Raw genomic sequence first — 22,316 nt, 5'->3', positions numbered from 1 at the left:
GAAACTGAGTCATCCAGGGTTCTATATCATAGATGCAATTAGAATGCAGACGAAGTAGCTGTTTCAGGTTTAGTGTGGACATGGAGGTATGAAAACGTAAGGTGACATTCTGGCAGTATCAGAAATGGGGCGATATACAGTAAGTGTATTAGCAATTGTTACTCTGATCTGAGTAAACCTGGCTGATGACAGTAGATACTCATCCTGAGCAGTTAATACCCACATAACCATGGCAGCAATTGTCCCTGCTCTGTTGCCTTAGGTAATCATAGCTGGTATAGAAACAGACCAGAGTTTATAAAATCAAAACCACAGGGCACAATCAACAGCCCTTTTCTAAAAACTCTTATAACATTCAGGCTACATTATCAAGTGGGTGATCCAAGACCCAATTATTTAACGGCTATAAAATCAACTCATGTATATCAGGACCCCTATAAAGAGTGTCATATAGATGCAATCAGATGTTTTAAAATGGTGTCTTCAATAAGAAAGTTAGAAGGCTAAAATATATTAGGGATCCATAGTATTTGCTCACATTTCTCCTGCCACTTCTAAAATGCATGTATCCAGTACTATATCTTCAAATTCTTCACCATAATTGTACTTTGGAATAAAGAAATGGCTAAATACCACTATAACTGAAAAGTACTCGCACATCGAAATCGACAGTGAGCTATGATTGAGCAGCTAAAACAAGCTGGATTTTGCATAGAACTTTTTTATAGATTCATTATTTTGGATGAACAAGGAAAGGTGTAACATTCATTCTGCAAGTCGCCAAAATCACCAATTTTATCCCAAACACCAAAGAAGGATATTTAATGGCAATGAAATATTGAAAAGCAGACCGCATTGTTATTACCAGGAAAGCAAAGCTGTGGCAGTCCAATAAGATCAATGTCTTTGGGGACGCTGATATCCTCTGTTTTTGGCTCACTGCTCTCTGGGTTTTCTTTCGAAGTCGCGTCAGGCTTCTCCCTCTTCTTCTTTATAAACGAGCGCCGACGCTGGACTCTGTTGAACGCGCTGCTCGACTCAAATGCATTCTCTTTCGTCACGAAAGGAGGAACGTGCACTTGCAGGACTTCAGGATCAAGAAGTGGCCATTCTCCCCCTTTTCCCTGTGGCTGTATCTGTACAGACAAAAGCAAAGGGCTACTGTACCAATGTGTGCGATGGCAAGACGACATAAATCAGATTTTTATTCCACAACATCTTTTCCAAAGATCGAAGGTCTGAAAATTGGAGGAATCATATAAAATCTGAAAGATTCAAGGAAAGAAAAAAAATCTTAGAAACATTAAGCTGCAAATAATCAAACTTTGAAAAACGATACAACACCAGTTCCATAACATTTAAATCCAGGTGGAGGCAGAGGGCATGTTTTGTGAGCTTTGTGAGAAATTTATCACACACGTCAGCTCCTAATTACAATTAATGTAATGAGTCTTCTGTCTCTTTCTCCTATAGTTTTACTTTTAGATGGGAACATTTTGGAGGGAGTGCGGTACTGGAAATTCTGTAATTTTTCCTTTCCATACATTTTCAGATAAAACACAATTTTTTATTACTTGAATATGTAACTAATGCATCGTGTATTTTTGCTGGTTTAAAAAACAGTACTTGTTCAAAACCTGACAGCCTCTTCAGGCAGGAGTGTAAGGAAGAGCATGTCTGTCTCATGTCTCGTTCTCTCCAGGTGGGTGCAGGAGCTACTGCCAGATACAATAAGTCTCCAACATTAAAAAATAAAGGGCAATTGTTTCTTATAAAAAGAAACCTATACCTCATTTCTCACAAATTGATCTTCACTTATGCTGCGAAACAGAAACAGAATCAATATTAAGCAGAGGTCTTCCCCATTTACCTGGCAAGTTTCCTTTAACTTATCAGTTGGCACTCCAATTACAACACACACTTCCAGCAAGCCGGAGGGAACAGTATCTGCCATCAGAAACGCCCCCCTTCACTGTGTCTCTCTATACCATGGCCACCTCCTGTGTGGGGAAACAAACAAACTCCCGTCTGTCAGATGTTACGCGCAGCAGACAGACGGCACATTGAAATCGTACATCTACAGGAAGCGGTGAGCGGCTTAACTCTCTGGGGAAAAAATAATAATTTGATGACTGGAAGTTTTACTCAATCCCATAGCTTGCTTGCATTGCTTATGTGATATGATTGTAGCATATACTGTATGGTTCACTAGGCAGCTTGGTGGCACAGTGGTTAGTGGTTAGTATTCTCTGGGTTCAATTCTTGTGGTGCTGTCTGCACGGAGGTTGTACGTTCACTTTGTTTGTATGGGTTTCCTCCAGGTGCTCTGGTTTCCTCCTACAGTCAAAAGACATGCTGGTAGGTTCATTGTCTTCTGGGAAAATTGGCCCTGGTGTGAGTGTGCGTCTGTGTGCGCCCTGTGATGGATTAGTATCCCGTCCTTCGGATGAGACATAAAACCGAGGTCCTGACTCTCTGTGGTCATTAAAAATCCCATGGCGTTTCTCGAAAAGAGTAGGGGTATAACCCCTGCGTCTTGGCCCTTACCAATCATGGCCTCCTAATAATCCCCATCTATAAACTGGCTTCAATATTCTGTTCTCCTCCCCACTGATAGCTAATGTGTGGGGAGCGTTCTGGCGCACTATGGCTGCCGTCGCATCATCCATGTGGGGCTGCACATAGGTGGTGGTGGAGGGGAGTCCCCATTACCTGTAAAGCGCTTTGAATGGAGTGTCCAGAAAAGCACTATATAAGTGTAAGCAATTATTATTAGTATCCCGTTCCTTGTGCCCATTGCCTGCTGGGATAGGTTCCTGCTACCACATGACCCTGAGTTGGATAAAGTGGTTAAAGATGGATGGATGTTACACTTTAAAGGGTTTAACTCTTCTTTCACTAAGTAGGAAGAGAATACGCATGATGAGACAAAATTAGATCCAAGATTTCATTTGGAATGATTCTAAAGAATTCCAAAGAAGAGCTGAATCACATTTCAACGAGAGTTGAGAGAGAGTCCTGATAAGTATTATTTTTGATATGCCTATATGTTGGCAGACAGACCTGTTTGACACTGGTTGTAACCCAGTTGTGATTTTCTCGGACAGCTGTACATTAGAATATTCTGTAAGACTTGCATGAATGTTCTATACCATGTATGACCTGTGACAGTCTATGGATAAGTGCTCCACCTTTCTATCTGTGGGAACACAAGAGGTTGACTTGGGCTGTAGAATGATGGTGTTTTCAGCACGGACCTCTGTTTATTGCTGTCCGGAAAGGCCTTCACTAAAATAAACTCATTTCAAAATTTCACTGAGCCATGCTCTGACTTCTTGAATCCCTGCTTATCACTGGTAGGTCCAGCAATGGATTGCCATTACGTCCAGGGCCAGATCAGACAAGGCCTCTCAGTTCAACCCTGTGTCTGTTGTGATATCAGATGCATGATTCAATAACATATTGAAATATACCTATACTTATCAGAAAATAGAGGCAAAAATCATTTCATCACGTGAACCGTATGGATAGTGAAGGGACTCTATTAAATGAATGTTGAAAATGACATGATTCTGTGAAAGGAAACACAATTAACCAATGGTTTGAATTGAAAGCCCAGGAAAAAGATACTTGAAAGGCCAAGAGGGAGATACTGTAGTAAGGGTTACTGCAATTAAGTCAAATGTTTGTCAGTATTCCAACAAAAATGCAGAGTTATTTAACATGAATCAGGGGTAATAGGAAACTTCTGGATAATAAAAGGAAAATGACTCATGTATTGAAAACAATGACAGTATTGAAAACAATCCACATACAATATATCAGTGACCTAGTAAGAGTGGTGAGATTATTTTATAAAATAAGTAAAAAAATAGTGACTTATTAAACATCTACATTCTAAGGAACATATTGGGATTAATTCTACATGGAAAACTAGAAAAAGAAAAGGTTTCAGTGGTGGGGTTTCTTCAGGTGTGTGGAGTGAGATACTGCAAAAGTAAAGTGTTCAGAAAGAGTATCATCTTCCTGTTGCCTTGAATGGAAAAATGACTTGGCGCAGCTTCTTTTCTGCGAGTCAGTTTAAGAGTATTGCTGGCTAGATGATCAGATCGTAAGTGAGAGAGGCTGGGAGTTTAATAGTTTGATAGTACAGGGGTAAAATCTGTCTCTGAGCCTGGTTGTCCGGGCCCGGATGCTCCAGTACCGTTTTCCAGATGGTAGAGGGTCAAACAGACTGTAGCTGGGGTGTGTGGGGTCTTTGATGATGCTTAGAGCTTTCCTCAAGCACCGTCTGTCATAAATGTCCTGGACGGGTGGGAGAGGTACCCCAGTGATGGACTGGGCAGTTTTCACCACCCGCTGTAGGGCTTTGCGGTCAGCAATACTGCAGTTGCCATACCATACTGTGATGCAACCTGTCAGTAAGTTTTCTGTAAACATTAGGCCTGATATTACGTGAAGTAGCCAATCGCAATGTTGCTCATAAATGTTCATCAGTGAGTCCTGACCGCAAAAAAAAGGTTTGTTGACCTCCATTGTTGAGAAAAACCATTTGCATACGTACGTACTGCCAATCATTGCTATGATTCTAACAAACGCAAAGACTAACCTCCGAAACCTTTCTGTCTACTTTCTTTATTGACAGAACTCCGTCAGCTAGCAATCAGGCAACAGAGATGTATACACCAACTCTTTGGGTTAATACACTCACAAGCGCTGTGAATAGGACCCGCAAGGTTAGGGTGGTTACAAGACAAGGGACAAAACAGGAGTAAGCAATTAACAACTATTTACATTAGGTTTTATAGTCACTATTTACATAGGCAGGGGCTATGCGGACCCTCAGACCATCTCCCAGCCTCCCAGTTCCCAGCCTGCACCAGAGGCACATGTATCAGCCAGGTGCGCCTTCACTTCGGCACCCGGAGAGGGTGCTACAATGTTTCCATGACGATTATTGAAACAGAAAATTAATCTATAGAACAAAAAATGTCAATAACCAGAACGACCTAATTTTTATCTTAAGACTGTGTGCAATAAGATTAATCTGGACAAGCTTTTCATTTGCCATCCTCAATATTGATTAAACAATATGCTTCAGTGGAAAAAAAAAAACATGCAACAATAATGTTTTAGACAAATTCATGAAGACTTTTATTTTCTGAGAGTACTGTTATTTTATATTGAGCAACATGTAACCTCTTGAGACCAGTGTCATGATAGCTGCATGCAAAACTGATCGTGCTTAATGGTGTACAAGCAAAGATACAGCAAACAATCAAATGCTCTGTGTATATACTATGCTGCTCGCTCTTTTGATAATGCTTTGCAGGAAGCAGTTCATACTGTACGTACCATTTTTGCAAGACACAAGTGAATATACGGCCGGCTTTACTTTGTGCGTCTGCCATGTTGTGTATAAGACCTTACTGCGAACAACAGAAAACATTCTGCCTGCTTTGAAAATGACCACATGGACAGCACGTGTCACGTTGCGTGTAACATTTCATACTGCTCTGTAGTGATGAAGAATAACAAGAAACAGCTGCCTCAAAAGTCAAAATGAAAAAAAAAGGGCGTCAAGGCTTTTGTGAAGTAATGGTGAATGTCTAGTTTCTGTTTACCAGATGACCTTCAAACTGGTACATATCCTGACTTCCATTTTGTATAACCTGAATGTGTGTCGCTGAAGCAAAACCAGTTAGGGAAACTGTTTAAACTGCACTTTGCCCAGATGAAGGGTTTCTTTGCTGTACTGTGGAAAGACGGCCTTAATCGTGCAAAACAACTCCGATGTACATGAAACTCAACTTCCTCAGCATCACCATTTTCACGGGAGAAAGATTCAAGTTTCTAATCTAACTGACAACCTCACAACGCCATATGACTGCTATAGGCAAATTTATTTTCAGAAATGAATCTGTATTCAGATTAATAACCAGATCAGATCTTTTTAAGTACAGAGTGATCACTCATTTCTGTCACGCTGCCCAACAATGTCACTTGCAGACCTTGAACTTTGGGAAAGGGACTTATTTTATTTGGAACTGATTTCAGATTTCAAAAAACTGAAAAATGGGTTAAGGATTAACCTAAGAGTTAAGGTATGGGGGAAAAAAATGAGTGTACAGCTGACATGTCCAAAGTAAAAAAAAAAAAGACCTTTCTGCCATCTTGTGCTCTGAAATGCAAAAAACTAACCATGCTTTTCCTAGTCAGACTTATTGTCCTGCTTATGAAGGTTAAAACATACCTAAGGGTATCTGCGCTTAGACTTAATTGTGTTGCAGTGCTTCCTTCACATATAGGCAATGAGCTATCCTTGAGCTAAGACTGCCAGGGTCTTTATGGGTTGGGAATGCAAGGAGAAGAAATCTCTTTATAAGAGAGAGAAAATGTGTTTCTAGACAATCATATGGTCAGTTAGCCCTTATGTTTGTGATAAGATGGTTAACGTGTGCTGTTACGGTGAAGGGTTTATACATATTTCTAATTCATTCTACCAGAAGCAGCAGGAGCTTCAATGTCTACGCAGCACAGTATATTGCAGTGATTCTTTCTTAACATTGCTTAACTCTTCAGATTCGATGTAAACATTTTAACAATAACTGCCAGGTTGCATGATAATTTAGCATTGCTGTGTATCTAAATACAATTAAATGTTTTGTAAGGTAGGGTTGGCCGGAGCCCCAGCGCTCCTTCAGGACCTGGAGCTGGAGTGAAGGTGAATCATTTTTACTCGGCTTTACTCCAGTGCTGGAGCTGGGTCTGCTGGAGCCCGGAGCTTAGCCGTAGGGGAGCTCCTGAGCCTGGAAGGAACTGAGCTCTAGAGTTGCCCCATGAATGAATGACTTGACCCAACATACAAAGGCCTAGCATTTTTTAGTAATGGAAGAAAAAAGTGCTTCCATGCTGAGTATTTACAGAACTGGCACTGATAATCCAATACCCTGCACTTGTAAAAGACATGATACTTGATGAGAGTGCTGTAAGACATTACACAGCAAGACAACACAAGTCTTCCTCAAACAGCGAAAAAATGTCCACAATCTGTAAATCTCTGGCTAAATACTGGAGAGACTGAAGGTGAGCACCCCAACAAGAAGTTTGACTTTAACTCGACAAGCGAACTGTAAAGATCTTTTGTCATTTTAAATGTTCCTTGACATTTAAACTTTAATAATTGGCAATTTTACTTTTTTGTTTAAATCTTGATATTTTAGATTTTTACATTAAGACTTAAATGTTTGACAGGTATGTTACAATCTTTCATATTTGTGTTCATGTTCAACCACCTCATTAAACATTCCACAATTAATCAACACAGTTGTGTTCATTGTTGCTTATGAGGATCTGACATTTTTTAAAAGACTTGTTAGCCTACTCAGTGTGACAAATGTTAAATCCAAGAGATCAGACGTTCTAGCTAACATCACAGAAACATAAGCCATCTGTGCAGACTGCAGAACTATCCACACATTCTACTTGCTTTAACTTACTCAGATTCTCTTTCTGCAAAACTATTAACACACACTTTAAGCACAGTTCTCATTGTGCAAACTTGTTTAAAGTAAACTTACTGTGAAGTTCCCACTTCAAAGTATACAATCTTTAACTGCCAGTTTATTTAAATCACGTACTATGTTTACAAATGTCCAAATAGTCGGTTGTTTTTTTTAAAGCATTTCTAATGCAGCTCAAATTGGAGTTGGAGCAGTTCTGGAGCTGGAGACCGCAAATCTGGAGCTATTGTAAAGTACTGCAGTATATCACATACTATACCAGCAGATTACACTACCATTAAAGAGCAGTTTACACTGGGCCCTCCAAGACTCCACACTTACAGAATTCAGCAACTTACAGGTTATAGAATTCTGCGACATACATGGGCAAGTATTTTGTGATCCTGTGATGGCAGACTGCTTTATTGTGTCTGTCCGTGTAAAAACTTTACCTATAATATGACAAAATACATATTCAATATTCTCCTTCAGTATCCTCTGTTAAAATGGCAGAACATATTGTGACTACCTGTGATCACGTGAAGTTGCAAAAAACAAGAAAATGAACGTGGGAGAGCTATGGTCACCACTATACATTCAATGCCTTGTAAATGAAGCAAAACAATCTAAACTAAGTTTCTGTGATTACTTGCTGAAGTGAAAATATCTTTGCCACCTTTTGAAGTTGATCAATATCACCATGACCACTGTAAAACTTCCAATTAACATTTATATATGGTATAGACCATATAGTCTCAGTCTCAGGACTGTCCCATATTTCCAGCCCTCACTTTTTCTAAACAAATTAGCTATTTCTCCCATGTTTCACATGCCTTCTGCCCTAGAAACCTCAAAAGAAATTACAGTAAAGCCCATTGACTGTAGGCACCCATGAAAATCCTTTTTTACCATTACCATCTTTGGTAGATATGGTCACCTAATATATTTGGAGCATCAGTTAAAACACGTCAGTTAAAACTGCAACCAAGTCACAGAGTTATTAGGCTTTTTTAATGGCAAGAGAGTGTGACAACTTATACCACCCTCCAATGTAAGAGGGCATATTGGATCCTTTCTGTGTTGTCTTTTTTAGCTCTGGCCAGGCTTGATATCCGACAGGTTAAACCACCCCATTTCCTGTACCGAATCTCTCTGATGACTCACTCACGAGATGATTCAGTACTTGCACACAATTTAACACACAGTCAATTTAAATGAATCACTGTCAGGTCATGAATGATCGCTTAACCAGAACGAGGCAAAAACATCTGGGTAATTTATCCATCCAGCTCTTCCTCCAACACCAAGTCCATCCCAGCAAGCTCCGGGAGCAAGGAAGGGTACACCCCGGACAGGACGCCAGTCCATCGCAGGGCACACACAGACACCTGGGCCAATTTACCCAGAAGCATGTCTGTGGAATGTGGGAAGAAACCCAAGAGACCAAACCAGGGTGGAGCGGTGGCTCTGTGGCTAAGGATCTGTGCCTATGGCTGGAAGGTTGCTGGTTCAAATCCCGCAGCTGGCAGAGGTATCCTACTCTGTTGGGCCCCTAAGCAAGGCCCTTAACCCCAACTGCTCCAGGCTGACCCTGTGCTCTGACCCCCAGCTTCTCTCCCTGTCTGGGTCTATGGAGAGCAAGCTGGGGTATGCAAAAAGATGAATTCCTAATGCAAAAAAATTGTATAGGGCTAATAAAGCAACATTATTATTATTACATGGGGAGAACATACAAACTCCACACGGACAGCACTCCCAGAATTGAACACAAGGCTTCAATGCCAGCCACTGCGCTGCTGTCCTGCCTGTGAATGATTTCGATGAAACTCAAAAGCTGGCTGTGTAGCTGATCCCTGCCAGGAATGGTCTTACTGGGGTAGGAAAGCTGTTTTCAAACAGAAAGCAGCGACATGGCACTACAGATATTCACATGAGGGGGCTACACTTGTGGGTGCAGGTTTAGTGTGAACTTTAATGAGGTAATGGTTGATAAGCACAAAGTTGCTGTTGTGAGAAAGCGCTGACTATCTCCACTTTCCACAAAACCTAAAACAAGCTGAGATCTATGACTAACAAATTCTGTAGAACTTCACTAAACATTTCTTTCCAAGCATTTAATCTTTCAATGATATCTCATGAAAGCTTAAATAATATTCTAGAGGTTTTTGAGAAATGTTCCCTTTTTCACCAAAACGCTTGTAATACAGTACATTGAACCTACTGTTTTTCAAAACCTTTAGTTTCCTGTTTATAGTGTTTTCTGGAACTTTGAGTTATGTAAAAGAAGAAACACGAAAAACGTTCAACATTTATTCAAGCAGAACTGACATAGTAATTCAAATTTTTATACTGTTTTGATCTTGTTTGCAACATTTCTATACTAATACTAAAGAACAAACTGAGCCACTGTTTGTGGATCTGTTTCTGGTTTATTCTGGGCTTTGATGTTGAAGGATTGTGGGTTTTTCATCATCAGAAAGCTATTATATCAAGCACACAAGCAGTCTTCTTGTACAATCCCCTAATTTGCACAGAGATGAACGGAAGTGAAATGATTTTGTTTGTGGAAACAGATGTGCTCTACTTAGGACCAGTAAAATCAGGAATGCGGTCTAAACAAAACATGCTAAATGATCACTGAATTGTTTGCTTTACTATCATAAGGTTTTGCAATCATTCAAAATCCCATGGCGTTTCTCGAAAAGAGTAGGGGTGTAACCCAGGCGTCCTGGCCAAATTTCCCATTGGCCCTTACCAATCATGGCCTCCTAATAATCCCCATCTATGAATTGGCTTCATTACTCTGCTCTCCTCCCCACTGATAGCTGATGTGTGGTGAGCGTTCTGGCGCACTATGGCTGCCGTCGCATCATCCAGGTGGATGCTGCACATTGGTGGTGGTGGAGGGGATCCCCATTACCTGTAAAGTGCTTTGAGTGGAGTGTCCAGAAAAGCGCTATGTAAGTGTAAGTAATTATTAATATTATTCAAGCATAACACAACTATGCCAAAATGTATGTAACTTGAAAACATAGCATAGATGAAAATGCCACAAAAAAAGTTTAAACCCAGTGAGTTGTACTTCTGTTTTTCTGTGGTTATTGACTAAATGCTAAAAAAGCTAGCTTTTGCTAGATTATATCAAAAGGAAATAAATTGTAACTTGCCTGTTCTTTCATCTATACATAGCATGCTATGAGGCGGTGGGGAATTTATTTCCTCTCTCATATCTAAGATTTTGAGCTTCTGTGCAGAAACAACTTGGCTGATTTGCACATACAGAAAACATCCAAATAAAAGATTTTCAACACAGGTTTGTGCTGGAAAGCAAGGAGGTGGCAACTTGAGTTCAGCAGTGTCATGATAAACTACTTCCACTACCACTATTAAGGAAGGAAAACTTGGAGATGTTAAGAAATTCTATTTAAAATGGCTCAACTATAAGATCAGTTTGTGGATTTGCTGAAGATAAAGCAGTAAGTATATGCCAAAAAATGCTGTGGAAGCTCATTTATTGTTTTTTTCAAGGGAAAACTTGACATATTTTGGACGTGCTGCAAAAAGTCAGGAACATTATGAGCCAAACTACAGTATGTGAGGCTCAAGAACTGACAAGCTAGAATTCCCAAGATCTTCAATTCTAGTACATTGTGAATTCACTGGAATCCAAACAGGCCAAAATCTAATCCAAAAAAAAAAGATTAAGCTTTTGCACAACAAAAATTAACTTATCCTGACTAGACCTTTTTTTTGTTGTTGTTGCTGTGAAATCGGGCTCCTGTATCGCAAGCTACTGTAGATAATATCAGCATCTCATCTCAATCCACTAATACAAAATCCAATATCCCCAATACTAAACTTCTTTGTGCTTGGGAATTCTTCCTTATTCCCAGTGGAATATCTCCAGCAAGCGCAAGGAATTTCCAGTGGTTGGCAAGTGAAGGTTTTGACATTTAATTCGTCCTTTCTTGATATTCCCCAAACACACATACAAATCTTTTCTTTTCCTTAGATTTTCACTATATTCTTATCCATCCGTTTTCAAATTGCTTCTTACAGTTCAGGGTTGCAGGAGAGCCTGAGCCTATCCCAGTAAGTAAGGGGCACAAGGCGGGGTACACCCTGGACAGGACGCCAGTCCATCACAAATGCACACACAGACACAAATCCAAACATGCTCATTTTCCCAGAAGCCACATAACCTGTCAGTATGTCTTCGGAGTGTTGGAGGAAACCCACCCAAACACAGGGAGAACATACAAACTCCACACAGAGATCTATAATCGAACCTAGCGCCCCAGCGCTCAGAGACAGTAATGCTAACCACTGCACCGCACTTTTATTATATCACATTAATGGTAAATGCAGCTTTTGGTTTCTATAAAAACTGCTGCCAGGTGGTACTTGTCCAAACTGTACAGAAAAAAATGTACTTTACGTGTTTTAATTCAGTCTCTGAACAACTGCAACATTTCAAGTCCTTACAGGACAGCAATTAACTTAGTGTTGCACAGAGCGCTAATGGAATGCACGAATAAATGTTCGTTAATATAGGAATATAAAAACTGAAGAATTGCAGACATGAGTTGGCTTAAGGTGAATTCTTACAAGTGAATGTTTTAGGCGTGGTTGGCTATATTTATTCCACGTATTGCAAAGAACAAAAACCCCTTTTTCTCCTTACTTACACTTACGGTATATAAGCATGACATCACGTGGAACTCGCCTATAGAGTTCGCAGCAATTTCCTTATATAGTTAAAAAAGACAAATTATGCCAAAACAAAAAAATTAAGAATGCCATTGGTCAAACACGAGGATGTAGGACTGAAAGTGTCAAAATAATTCCACAGACTGCTGCAATTTGTCGAAAATGCAATCGTTTAATCATGCCGTGATCGGGTCAGAACGTAACGTGGAGGACAGCCGATAGAGTCGATAGAGGGAGCTATAGAACTTCTGTGCTAATCATTTAGCAAGCTTGCTCCTTTTCCTGGGAAATTATACTGACCATTCACCGAATTTATTGGATGTGTGGCTATTTTGGGTAAACTGATATACAGTATAGGCCTAGATTATTTTATTGGCAATAAAGTGAGAGCATCGCCAATGCAGATTTTGAAAACGAGGAACTGCTAGCCAGACACTTGAACGACTTTTCCCTTTACAATTCGATTCGTGTGTTTTGAGTCGCCAAAATGTGACATCAAGCACTTCCATCACCCCAATAGCGTCGCACTGGCAAAAAAGTACAACGACCAGTGGACAAACTCCAAAAATGGGAGATGCCTGAAAAGTAGTTTGCATTCCAAACTAATGACATCACTGAAAAATGCTCAGATTGCTCGCTGGCCAATTTGCTTCTCTCTAAAAATTGTTTTAAAAACCGAAACTGGTGCAGCTACACACAAGAATTACTTATATATTCTTATGGACTAATTAAATTGTGCACTCCATAATCATAAAGCTCTTCAGTTTTAGACAGTTGTTAAGTTTGGAAAGAATCATGCAGAACTCAAATCAAGAAAATGCAGATACACTGTTATAATAGAACACAACTCCATGTTCAAAATCGTAGTAATTTGTTTGCAAATGCACGGAAATGTTCATTTTACATTCAGGTCGTACACTACTGTTTATCTCTTTAAGTGGTCGCACTGTTGACTGTTTCTGACGCAAAACGTTGACCTTTCGTCAATCATATTGTAGGCTATGAAAAAAAGTGTATAATTAATTCTGACCGCTTCCGATCAGTTTGATTTAATTTCATACGTGCTACACAAATAACATATTGTCTTTCTCATGCAAAATGTATTAAAATATAGACTATGCCTCTCTCAAGCATAAGTCCATAAAGAAAAGAAACATACTGTAAATGCCTAAATTGTACGATACAGTTATTGACTCCACTGGTTACATTAGAATTACACCAGCTCAGGTGTTTTGCAACGCGCAAGTAAAAATTACTAGATAAACAGCAATATGTATGTGTGTTTGGAATTTAAATGGTTCTTTCGTTGCCACTATCCTTAAGCAAATAAGTACAAACGATTTCTATCCTAATGCCACAAGTAAGCAAATCAACTCACTTGCGTCCGTGATTTTAGTCTCCCTCGTGATTAAATATCCCACGGTTAACATACCTCAGAAAAACGCACTTATTATCATAGCATGCTAAAACCCGGAAAAAGTTTTAGACAATTTGACAATGCCTTCAAAACCAAAGCTGCTGAATAAAATGTCACATGGAGACCGGTCACAAAAACATACTAACTAGTAAAACAAGTTAACTTCCCCCACGCAGAAGTTAAACATTTTCTTTGACAATAAACTAGCTCATAACTGTGCGCTACTTCACAGTGTAGACAAGTATATTGCCACTGCACAATAACATTCTTCAACAAGCTACTGATCTAAAAGTCTGCAATTGATGCAGGCATTGTCTTTAACCTGCTGTTTTTTTTCTTTAAAAGCTAATGAAATTACGGTTCACTTCCACCAGGTTCTTTTTCTCGTCTTTACTCATTCTGGAGTTAAAAAGCTCAACACGCAGTTGTGTGACACTGTATGCACGTACGGTGCCACTTCGCGGACACAGTACCGCAGCATCTAATGTAAATTAACGGCTCAATTAAAACCAACCTGGCAGCAGTCGTACTCTCGTCATGAAAGATCCTGAAAAACGCCCAGGATGATTCTTTTTGGAGTGGGACTGAGACCTTCCGAGCTGACAACCCCAGCCCAGAAGAGTATCCTTAACTCGTTAATGCAGTTTTACATGGTAAGGCAAGGTAAGAGAAGCTGAAATACTGCCCGATTCGGTGAATCTGCGCGCTGATGGCAGCTCCCCCTCCAGCAGATCCCCGGACTGTATCGCGAAGCTGCTTTCCCAGCCCCCCCTCGCTGTCTCACGCTGGCCGCTTCCTTACCCAGTCGACACATGCGCCCTGCAGGCGCGACAGCCTCCGTGCCAGTTGCCTGCCAACGCTTCCCGAGGACGGGCGAGTTTCCCGGGGACGCCAGCCGCCCGTTCTTTTACTAGGAGGAGCCGGTGGTCCCGTACGACTGTTAAAAGCGCCCCTGTGGGTGGGTGGGGGGGAGGGTTTCCAAAGTGTTTCTGTAAAAAACGACACTTTCAAAACAAGTACCAGGCGTTCTTTAAATCATTTTTAAAACCAACGTGTATGTACTGTAACTCCATCTGTAAATGGCAGTCTTAATTGATATAGGGCTGATACTGCGTTTTGGAAACGATTCTTGTTTGGCGTCTGACAATGAGAATTCACTTCCAAAAGTTTCTGTTTTACGCCTCTCCAAGCATTTTACTATACCACATCGTATTGATGCCCCCTAGTGAACACTGGTTAAACTATAGTGTACAATAGGCAATAGCGCACCAGAATATACTGTCCCTCTATTTTGTTGCATATTTAATAGCGATGAATTAAGACTGTGTCTGCTGGAGGTTGTAACCATTTCTGCGGTCTTTAACTGCATTTAATTTCATATACAGTAATTTAGAACAGTTTAGCAGTGAATGCATTAAGTGCTTGGAGAATCTTTTCTTTTGTTTTTCGCTACATTAGGTTATGATATATTTTAGGACAATAAACAATTTACATGTTTATCGAGTTTCTAGTCGTGTATGGACTGTTACAAAAAGTACACATGTAAGGGGGACCTTCTGTCTTCTCCTAGATCTCAGTATTTGTGTTCAATTCTCAACACATTGACAATCGTATTAATTTTAAATCTTATTAAAGATTAATTAATTAAGTTAAAAATGCATTTATGTTTTCTTTATGGTGGAGGAGTTTGCTGCTTCATACATCCATCCAAAGGTGTGCACAGATCATGTCAACTAATTAAAAACATATATAGCCCATCCATAATTAATTCAGCACACTTTCTGTTTTCAGCTGATAGTCTATGACCATTTTCCGAAAGGGCAAGAATTAAGGTGTTTCATCTCATATTTTGGTCAACTTTCTGTCTTTTTTGTGCCATTGCATTTGTTAAATCATTCACGCACAACTTGATATATAACAATATATCTATATTTGATGTTTCTAAAAGCATCAGTAAGCAGTTTTAGCATATCACCTTTACAATAAAATAAAGTACCGTCAAATTTAATAGCATTAAATAAGTGTCTGTTGTATAATTTAAGGACATCAAATTATGAAGTAGGAGACGTGTGTGTGACAGGCAGTTAATGTATCATTTTTTGTTGTGTTAGTCAGTTTTTGTATCCGTGTGTTAGTATATCAGTTCTTGGATCAGTTTATCTGTTAGTGTGTCACTGATTTTTACTGGTTCAGTAAATATGTTGATGTGGCAGTGTGTCAGTGAGTGTATCAGTGTGTCACAGTGCCACTCACTCAGTTATGCCAGCATGGTAGTCAGTCAGTCAGTGTGTCAGTGAGACAGTCAGTTAGTGAGACTGTTTCCTTTAGTTTTTCAATCAGCATGTACTGTATGTCAGTAGGTCAGTGTGGCAAGTATTCAGTTGTATTAGTAGTAGTAGTAGTATTTCAAGCAGGGTGTGAAGAAATCTTCAACAATCTCCTCTGCTACTTCCAGAAACAAGATGTGCTCCTCTGTGGAGACCCAAGTGCATTGAACAGGCACACTGGCAGACCTCATGAGCACACAGGGTAACCCGAATTATTGTATTTAGACAGTCCCCTCTGTACCCCACACTGGTCACTTCCCATACGTACAGCCATGACTGAGGTTAACAAAAACTGCTGTGAACTGCTACAGATCTCTCAAGGGTTGGCCCTGTACATCACCAATGCCAGGATGAGAGACTCTTCCATTTTCTAACCACTTCATTCAATTCTTTGAGAAGATTCTCTTACCATTCAGCTCCAGGTGAAGCATTATGGTGAACTTTGCTGTCACTAACTTGAACTTCTCCTCTATTAGTGCATCGCTTTTCGGGCTGAAATCTGAAAGTTGAGCACGGCAGTTGCTCCCGTGAAACACACGTTGCATGTGTGGGTTTTGCAAATTCTTATTTCTTTTTCATCTTTCTTTCCACATTTTTGTGATTAAATTGAAGCTTAAAAGGTGAGCTAATTGTTCGTTCTTTTATAAAAGTTTATAAAATTGTATACAATGGGGATGTTATGATTTGTATCTAGTGAAGTAGTTAATTCGTTAGATAATTGGTTAATGGTGAGAACCACATTCTCACAGGGGTTTCATTTAGCCTAAGTGTGGTATAAAAAGGGATTCACGGAGTTTGGTTTTAGATTGGGTGTTTCTTTTGTGTAAGGTGAGTTCATTTACTAAAATAAACCCTTTCACACAATTGTCGTTTTTTCTAGGGTAGTTTTCCCATGTGGTCTGGCTTCACAAGCTGCCCAGACAGTAGTAGAATTGTCAGAGTTACATTCAGCGTTTAGACCAAAAAATTCAAATTTGTTCATATCTCTCAAAATTAAAAGTTTGCCCTCTCTTCCAGCTGAGATATTTGAATATCTGCTTAAATGCATTTCACAATTAAAATATAAACTATAAAATATATGGGTGAGGCAGTGGTTAACATTGCTGCCTCACAGTGCTGGTGTCCTTGGTTCATTTCCTGCTGTGCTACCTGCATGGAGTTTGCATGGTCTCTCCGTTTTCTCTGTTTTTATATAGTTTTCCTCTAGTAAACTATACGTAAGTGTATGCATGTTTGTGTGTCCTGTGATGCACTGGAGTCCCAGCAAGGTGCACCCCTCCTTGTGCCCGTTGCTTGCTGGGATAGGCTCCAACTCTCCTGTGACCCTGAACTGGATAGTGGTTAGAAAATGGATAGATGGATCATGAGCAGGGCGATTGAGAATGTGCTGACAATTTGGCTCGTACTTTTCTTTCTCAAAATGCTTTCCCTGTTAAAGTTTTAATGTTTGTTTCCAATTCCTTAATGAAAACTTCAGCCTGATTTTTCTCCCATCCTAAACCCTTAAGAAGCATGTTGGGAATGGTGGACATCAGCTCATCGTACCAGAAGTGCACAAAGTGTGTGGAGTTCAAGTTTTTTTTTATCTTCAACGTACACAGATTTAGCTGTCAAGCACTGAAAAGTAAGAAAAAGTGCTATACCACTACCACTGAATGCATTTTGCTGATGCCTTACAGGGTGTTTCAAGAGTTCATGTTTTAACACTGTATGTTTTGCATTATTTTATTTTGGTTGAATGTAGCAGGTAATTTATTGTATTTTGTAACCCTTTGAATATTTACAGATGTCAAGATCATAGGTGCTGTAGACTATTCTCTACCATTTATTATTTGTTATTAAAACTCATGTTTCTGTGGGACAGGAGCTACTCTGGTACCTAGGAAAATACACCAGATCCAGAGGCAGTTCGTGACTTTAAGGTGAAACAATTCAAGAAACAAAGCTTCTTCAGATGAAACAATACACACCCTGTATCCCAATCCATTACCTTCAATGATCAGCCCCAGGCTGTTAACAACAAAGGAATCTTTGAACTGCTGCTTTGGCTCCCTCTATTGGTCGTTCTTGATCATTACAGTCATCATACTTTGGCAGGGCATTATCACAGTAACACACTGTGACCGAGATCTTTGTAAGAAAAAGCTTGTCGACTGCAATGAAGTTATCAACCGTGCTTCAGATGGTCGTTTTTTTATGGCGAAATTTAATTATATAAAATGTATGTGAATACCAGATTTTTGCCTTTAAATAATATATAAAATATATTAGTTTAGTTGCCTAGACAACGTGTTGGTATACATGAATGGTCTGTAGATATATACTATTTGGATTGCACTGGTACTGTGTACAAAAACACTTTCTCTCTTGTATAGTACCAAGAAGGGTAGCTTCTCTTTGGACTTGCCCAAACCCCACAAATAGGCCTTGTTTAAGAAGACATTTCACACCAGGGATTTGAATTCAATGTTGACTGGTAATGGTATAAACTCCAGTTTCCCTAAAAAACACTTACCCTGCCACCATTCATGGGAGACACTTGTAAGATGTAAGTACAGGTCATTTTGTATTAGGCATTCCAATGCACTTAAGTCGATCCATGCTGAATATTTAATGCAGAATTACAACAACACAACAGCCGCGGAGCTTGCGTTTTGGATTTTCATTCTCTCTCCCTTCTTTGCAGAATGAAATCCCCAAATCCTTAAATCAATGAATATGTGAATGTTAAATTAAGCATTAAGTGCAAAAGACTGCTCTTGCACTTAGCATGTGAATCAGTGCCTGTCTTTTTGCTTCAAAATGAACATTTAGTATGATGGGGGCCATCTGTGGTTTCCCTAGTGGCTTATGTGGGATGAATCATAGATGAGCAGGGAGGGTAAAAGACTTTGCAGATCTTTCTCCATTGGCACAAGCCCAGGAGGATGTGGAGACCGGCTGTATATCTATGTGCTGGACTGTAAAGTAAAACATGTCAGTAATAAAAGAAGAAAATTGTGCTCAATGGTTGCTTTCTGCCGTTGATGAGCACCGATGGATCCTGGACTGGTGCTGGTACAGTATTTGCTTTTGCTAATGAACACCAACACTGACTGTCCTGAGACAGCACCTGTCCTGAGGATCTTGAACAGTCTGGGATTAAAGGAAACCTTCAGAAAAAAGTAAAAAATCTTTGCAGTGCGAACTTTTACGAGAAGATGACAACCCCCATTGAAGACTAAATTCTTTTTTTTTTTAAATCTTAAAGAACCGGAAACATGTTTGAAGAGAAAATTAAAAAATAACTTTTCTCAAAAATAGAATTTTACTTTGGAAGTGTAACGTGTGCTTTGGTGTCTTAGACATAAGTATGCAGTGTTACAGCTTGTACACTACCACCAAGGGGAGACAGTACAGAAATCTTCAGTTCTGTCATTTCTCATACTGGTATGACATTGTTCTGTTGTCTTTTGGAGAACATTAATAAAATAAAGCTTTATATTTTTCTTAGACTGTGTCCCTTTACTCTGACAGTGGTTTGGTGTACACCACAAGGATGGTGAAAAGGTTTGATGATCAACTTGTGATCCTCTTGAAAAGTTGCTCTGCAGCTATTTAATCCAGAAGGACAAGGATCACTACAGATCCCTCAGTCCAGGCATTGTCAGATGTGGTTTTGAGTTCCCTGTGCTGAGAGTGAGCAAGCAGATTCTTTTCAGTTTTAAATTGAATCAAATCTGCAGTGCAGCCATATCCTCTACCAGCAATGGGCCTGGAGGCTGAAAGAGGTAAATTTGAAGCTTCACTATAAGAGAAATTATTCTCCTCCTTTGGCAACGCGACTAATGTGAACGCATATACAGTATGTTGTGTTATACAAATGACAAAGTTCAGGTGTCAGTGAAGCAGAAGTCTCTTTATTACATATGCATATGGAAGTCTGGCTTGCAACCATCAGACTTAAAAAATAAGTAGCTGAAGATGGTCCCTTATACCTTAAAACAAAAAGAGTTACTACTGTATGACACATTCTAAACAAATGGTAAGACAGCAACACATGCCAATTAATTATATCTAAGTTGCAGACTGGACAACAGTTAGTTCTTTTCGTGTTCTGGGCGTACAGCCAGCTTACCAAATACATGCCCTTTATCTTACCAAGGACAGGCAGCATCTTTATATATTTGGACGCAAAGCCAACTTCAAGACACTAGACTGCATAATTTGCAAAAAATACAAAAGCAAGAAATGATAGTATTATCTCACTTCCCAGGTGGCTCTCTTATCTCTTCAAGTATAATGCTTAATGCCACATCTTCTGCTGGTTCTAAATATGTTACAAGTTACTGTCTGTACAAAATAATAATTCCAGCCAGTATTAAGTTCCTGCAGCTCCAACTTGGACCAATGTTCTTACAATGGGAGTTCCAGCTCTATATCAAGTAAGATATTGGATCCTCCCTTGAAGAGCCTGTTGGTTTCTGAGCAATGCCATGTCTCAAGCAAAATCTACTCAGTGCCATATACAGCATGGAAAATAATGAAACAATGTAAGCTTCCTATTTTGTTTAATGAATGTCATTTCGCTTTTGAGGTTTTTATAGAGTTTTAAACACCCAGCTCAATAGGACACAGGCCTATACATTTTACTTTTTTTGCATTGTTCAAAGGCAAGTAGTTCTGACCTTTCAGATTTTAGAAATGGATAACTATCTCCGAGCTGGTTTGGACTTCAAAGACCTTTACGTTGCTTGAACGAGGCATTTCAAAATATATTGGCTGTTGCTGTTGTACGCCCCAGCAACACAAACATACATTTAAACGTTTAAATTGTTTTTACTGTCATTTGAGCATGTACCAGATTTTTCATTTTTAGGTGTCACTGAGCTTGATCATTAATTATTATTAAGGAATGAATTATTATATATTCATATTGATGCTTACAGCAATCAAAGGAAGACAAAATAAAATAGGGGAAGACTTGTAACTCCGGAGATTTCTTTTCAGCCGGAGAGCATCGTCTGTTCAATTGAGCCACTAAGGATAGAAAACGAGGTGTTAAACCGCTGTTAATGTATTTCTGGGGAAATCAGGGAAATAGGGTGTGTTCCATTTACAGCCACTATAAAATAGATGTCGATCATTTTCAGTTAATAGTGATCGCTTGGGAAGTAAACAAATTATGTAACTTGGCATATTTCTTTGAAATATTAAACAGCCCAAGCTCCTTCAGCAATGTAAAACTGGAATGCTGCATACCCTGTCTGTAAGTCAAAGAACAACATTAAACAAACACGGGCGTTGAGAAGCTTGTGAGCATTGAGTGCAGACAGAGGACGCTGTGGGCTTTTAAATGGTTTCTGTTAACCGTTGAAAGCACAGCAAAGTGAAGAAGAAAGTGTAACCCAGGCTAAGAGGGTAGTCCTGCTTATGAAAGCACTGTATCAAATGGAACTGTTAAGATATATCTACACTACAGCGAAAAGGTCTACAATGTGGTATTTTTCTCATCTTTCCACTCTTCCACTCAATCTTTCTACGTTTTTCTAGTCTATGATGATCTTCTATTGAACACTGTTTTGTTTAATAATAATTGTTTACACTTATATAGCGCTTTTCTGGACACTCCACTCAAAGCCCTTTACAGGTAGTGGGGACTCCCCTCCACCACCACCAATGCGCAGCCCCCACCTGGATAACAGTTTAAGATAACAGTAAACCCTGACAGGACTGGGTTTCACAAGGCAAAAAACTGCCTCTTGGCTTCATGGATGTGTGGAAACAAGCAAACTATGTTAGTGTCAGTGAATGCCTCGCATAAGCACTTACATTTGCTGTGATGAATCGCCTATAACACTTCATTTTGGCTGCCCATGTGTAGTTTACCTTCTGTAGTTGCAATTAGATTGTTGGAGATTCGTAAAATCGCCGTAAATTAAGGATTGCTAAATTACAGGCTAACTGTCGAAGCAGCTATAATAGTAGACAACAACATTGGAGGTGCCCTTAATATACATATATTGAAACTGGCAATACTGTCTAAGATGTACGCACAGCCTAACAGTGTATATAGTTGTTTGTGCATTAAAAGCAAAGCTGAAAAAGCAGAGGACTGAAAATATATTAATATACAGTAAATAACAGTGGTGATAACTGGAGCAAGGGTTAGTTCTGAAATGCGCCACAGGAGACAAAGAACATCTGTGAAAACCTAAAGTTAAAATGGTGAGATAAAAGCAGGAATACATTGGATGTCTTTAGCTGAAGACATGAAATAGTGGAAGATCACTGGGCAAGCCTTCATCTAGCAGCTGTGAAAAAACATGGGGGCAGGTTATAGAGGGTGTTTATAATGGATAGAGTGTTTATCCTCTGTAA

The 22,316-nt window shown here is 39.5% G+C and overlaps 1 protein-coding gene across 3 annotated transcripts in view; it reads right to left on the bottom strand.

The window, feature by feature from the left end:
- dennd3a (DENN domain containing 3a) overlaps nucleotides 1–14,403 on the bottom strand; it is a 48,833-nt gene extending 34,430 nt beyond the window's left edge. For 2 of the 3 annotated variants that reach the window (XM_088929704.1, XM_088929705.1), the window contains exons 1-3: nucleotides 14,144–14,398; nucleotides 1,871–2,000; nucleotides 866–1,136 (exon numbers count right to left, since the gene is read on the bottom strand). In XM_088929704.1, the coding sequence (XP_088785830.1) occupies nucleotides 866–1,136; nucleotides 1,871–1,954 (355 nt within the window). In that variant the 5' untranslated portion in view covers nucleotides 1,955–2,000; nucleotides 14,144–14,398. Of the gene's footprint in view, nucleotides 1–865; nucleotides 1,137–1,870; nucleotides 2,001–14,143 lie in introns of all 3 variants that reach the window. The other variant, XM_088929706.1, reaches the window with a different exon arrangement.
- Between the last annotated feature and the right edge of the window lie 7,913 nt (nucleotides 14,404–22,316).

This window comes from Atractosteus spatula, chromosome 12, assembly GCF_055471065.1.
Source record: "Atractosteus spatula isolate fAtrSpa1 chromosome 12, fAtrSpa1.hap1, whole genome shotgun sequence".
Classification (NCBI taxonomy): domain Eukaryota; kingdom Metazoa; phylum Chordata; class Actinopteri; order Semionotiformes; family Lepisosteidae; genus Atractosteus; species Atractosteus spatula.
The sequence above is the reverse complement of the archived record's forward strand: the minus strand, read 5'-3'. Positions and strand labels throughout refer to the sequence as shown.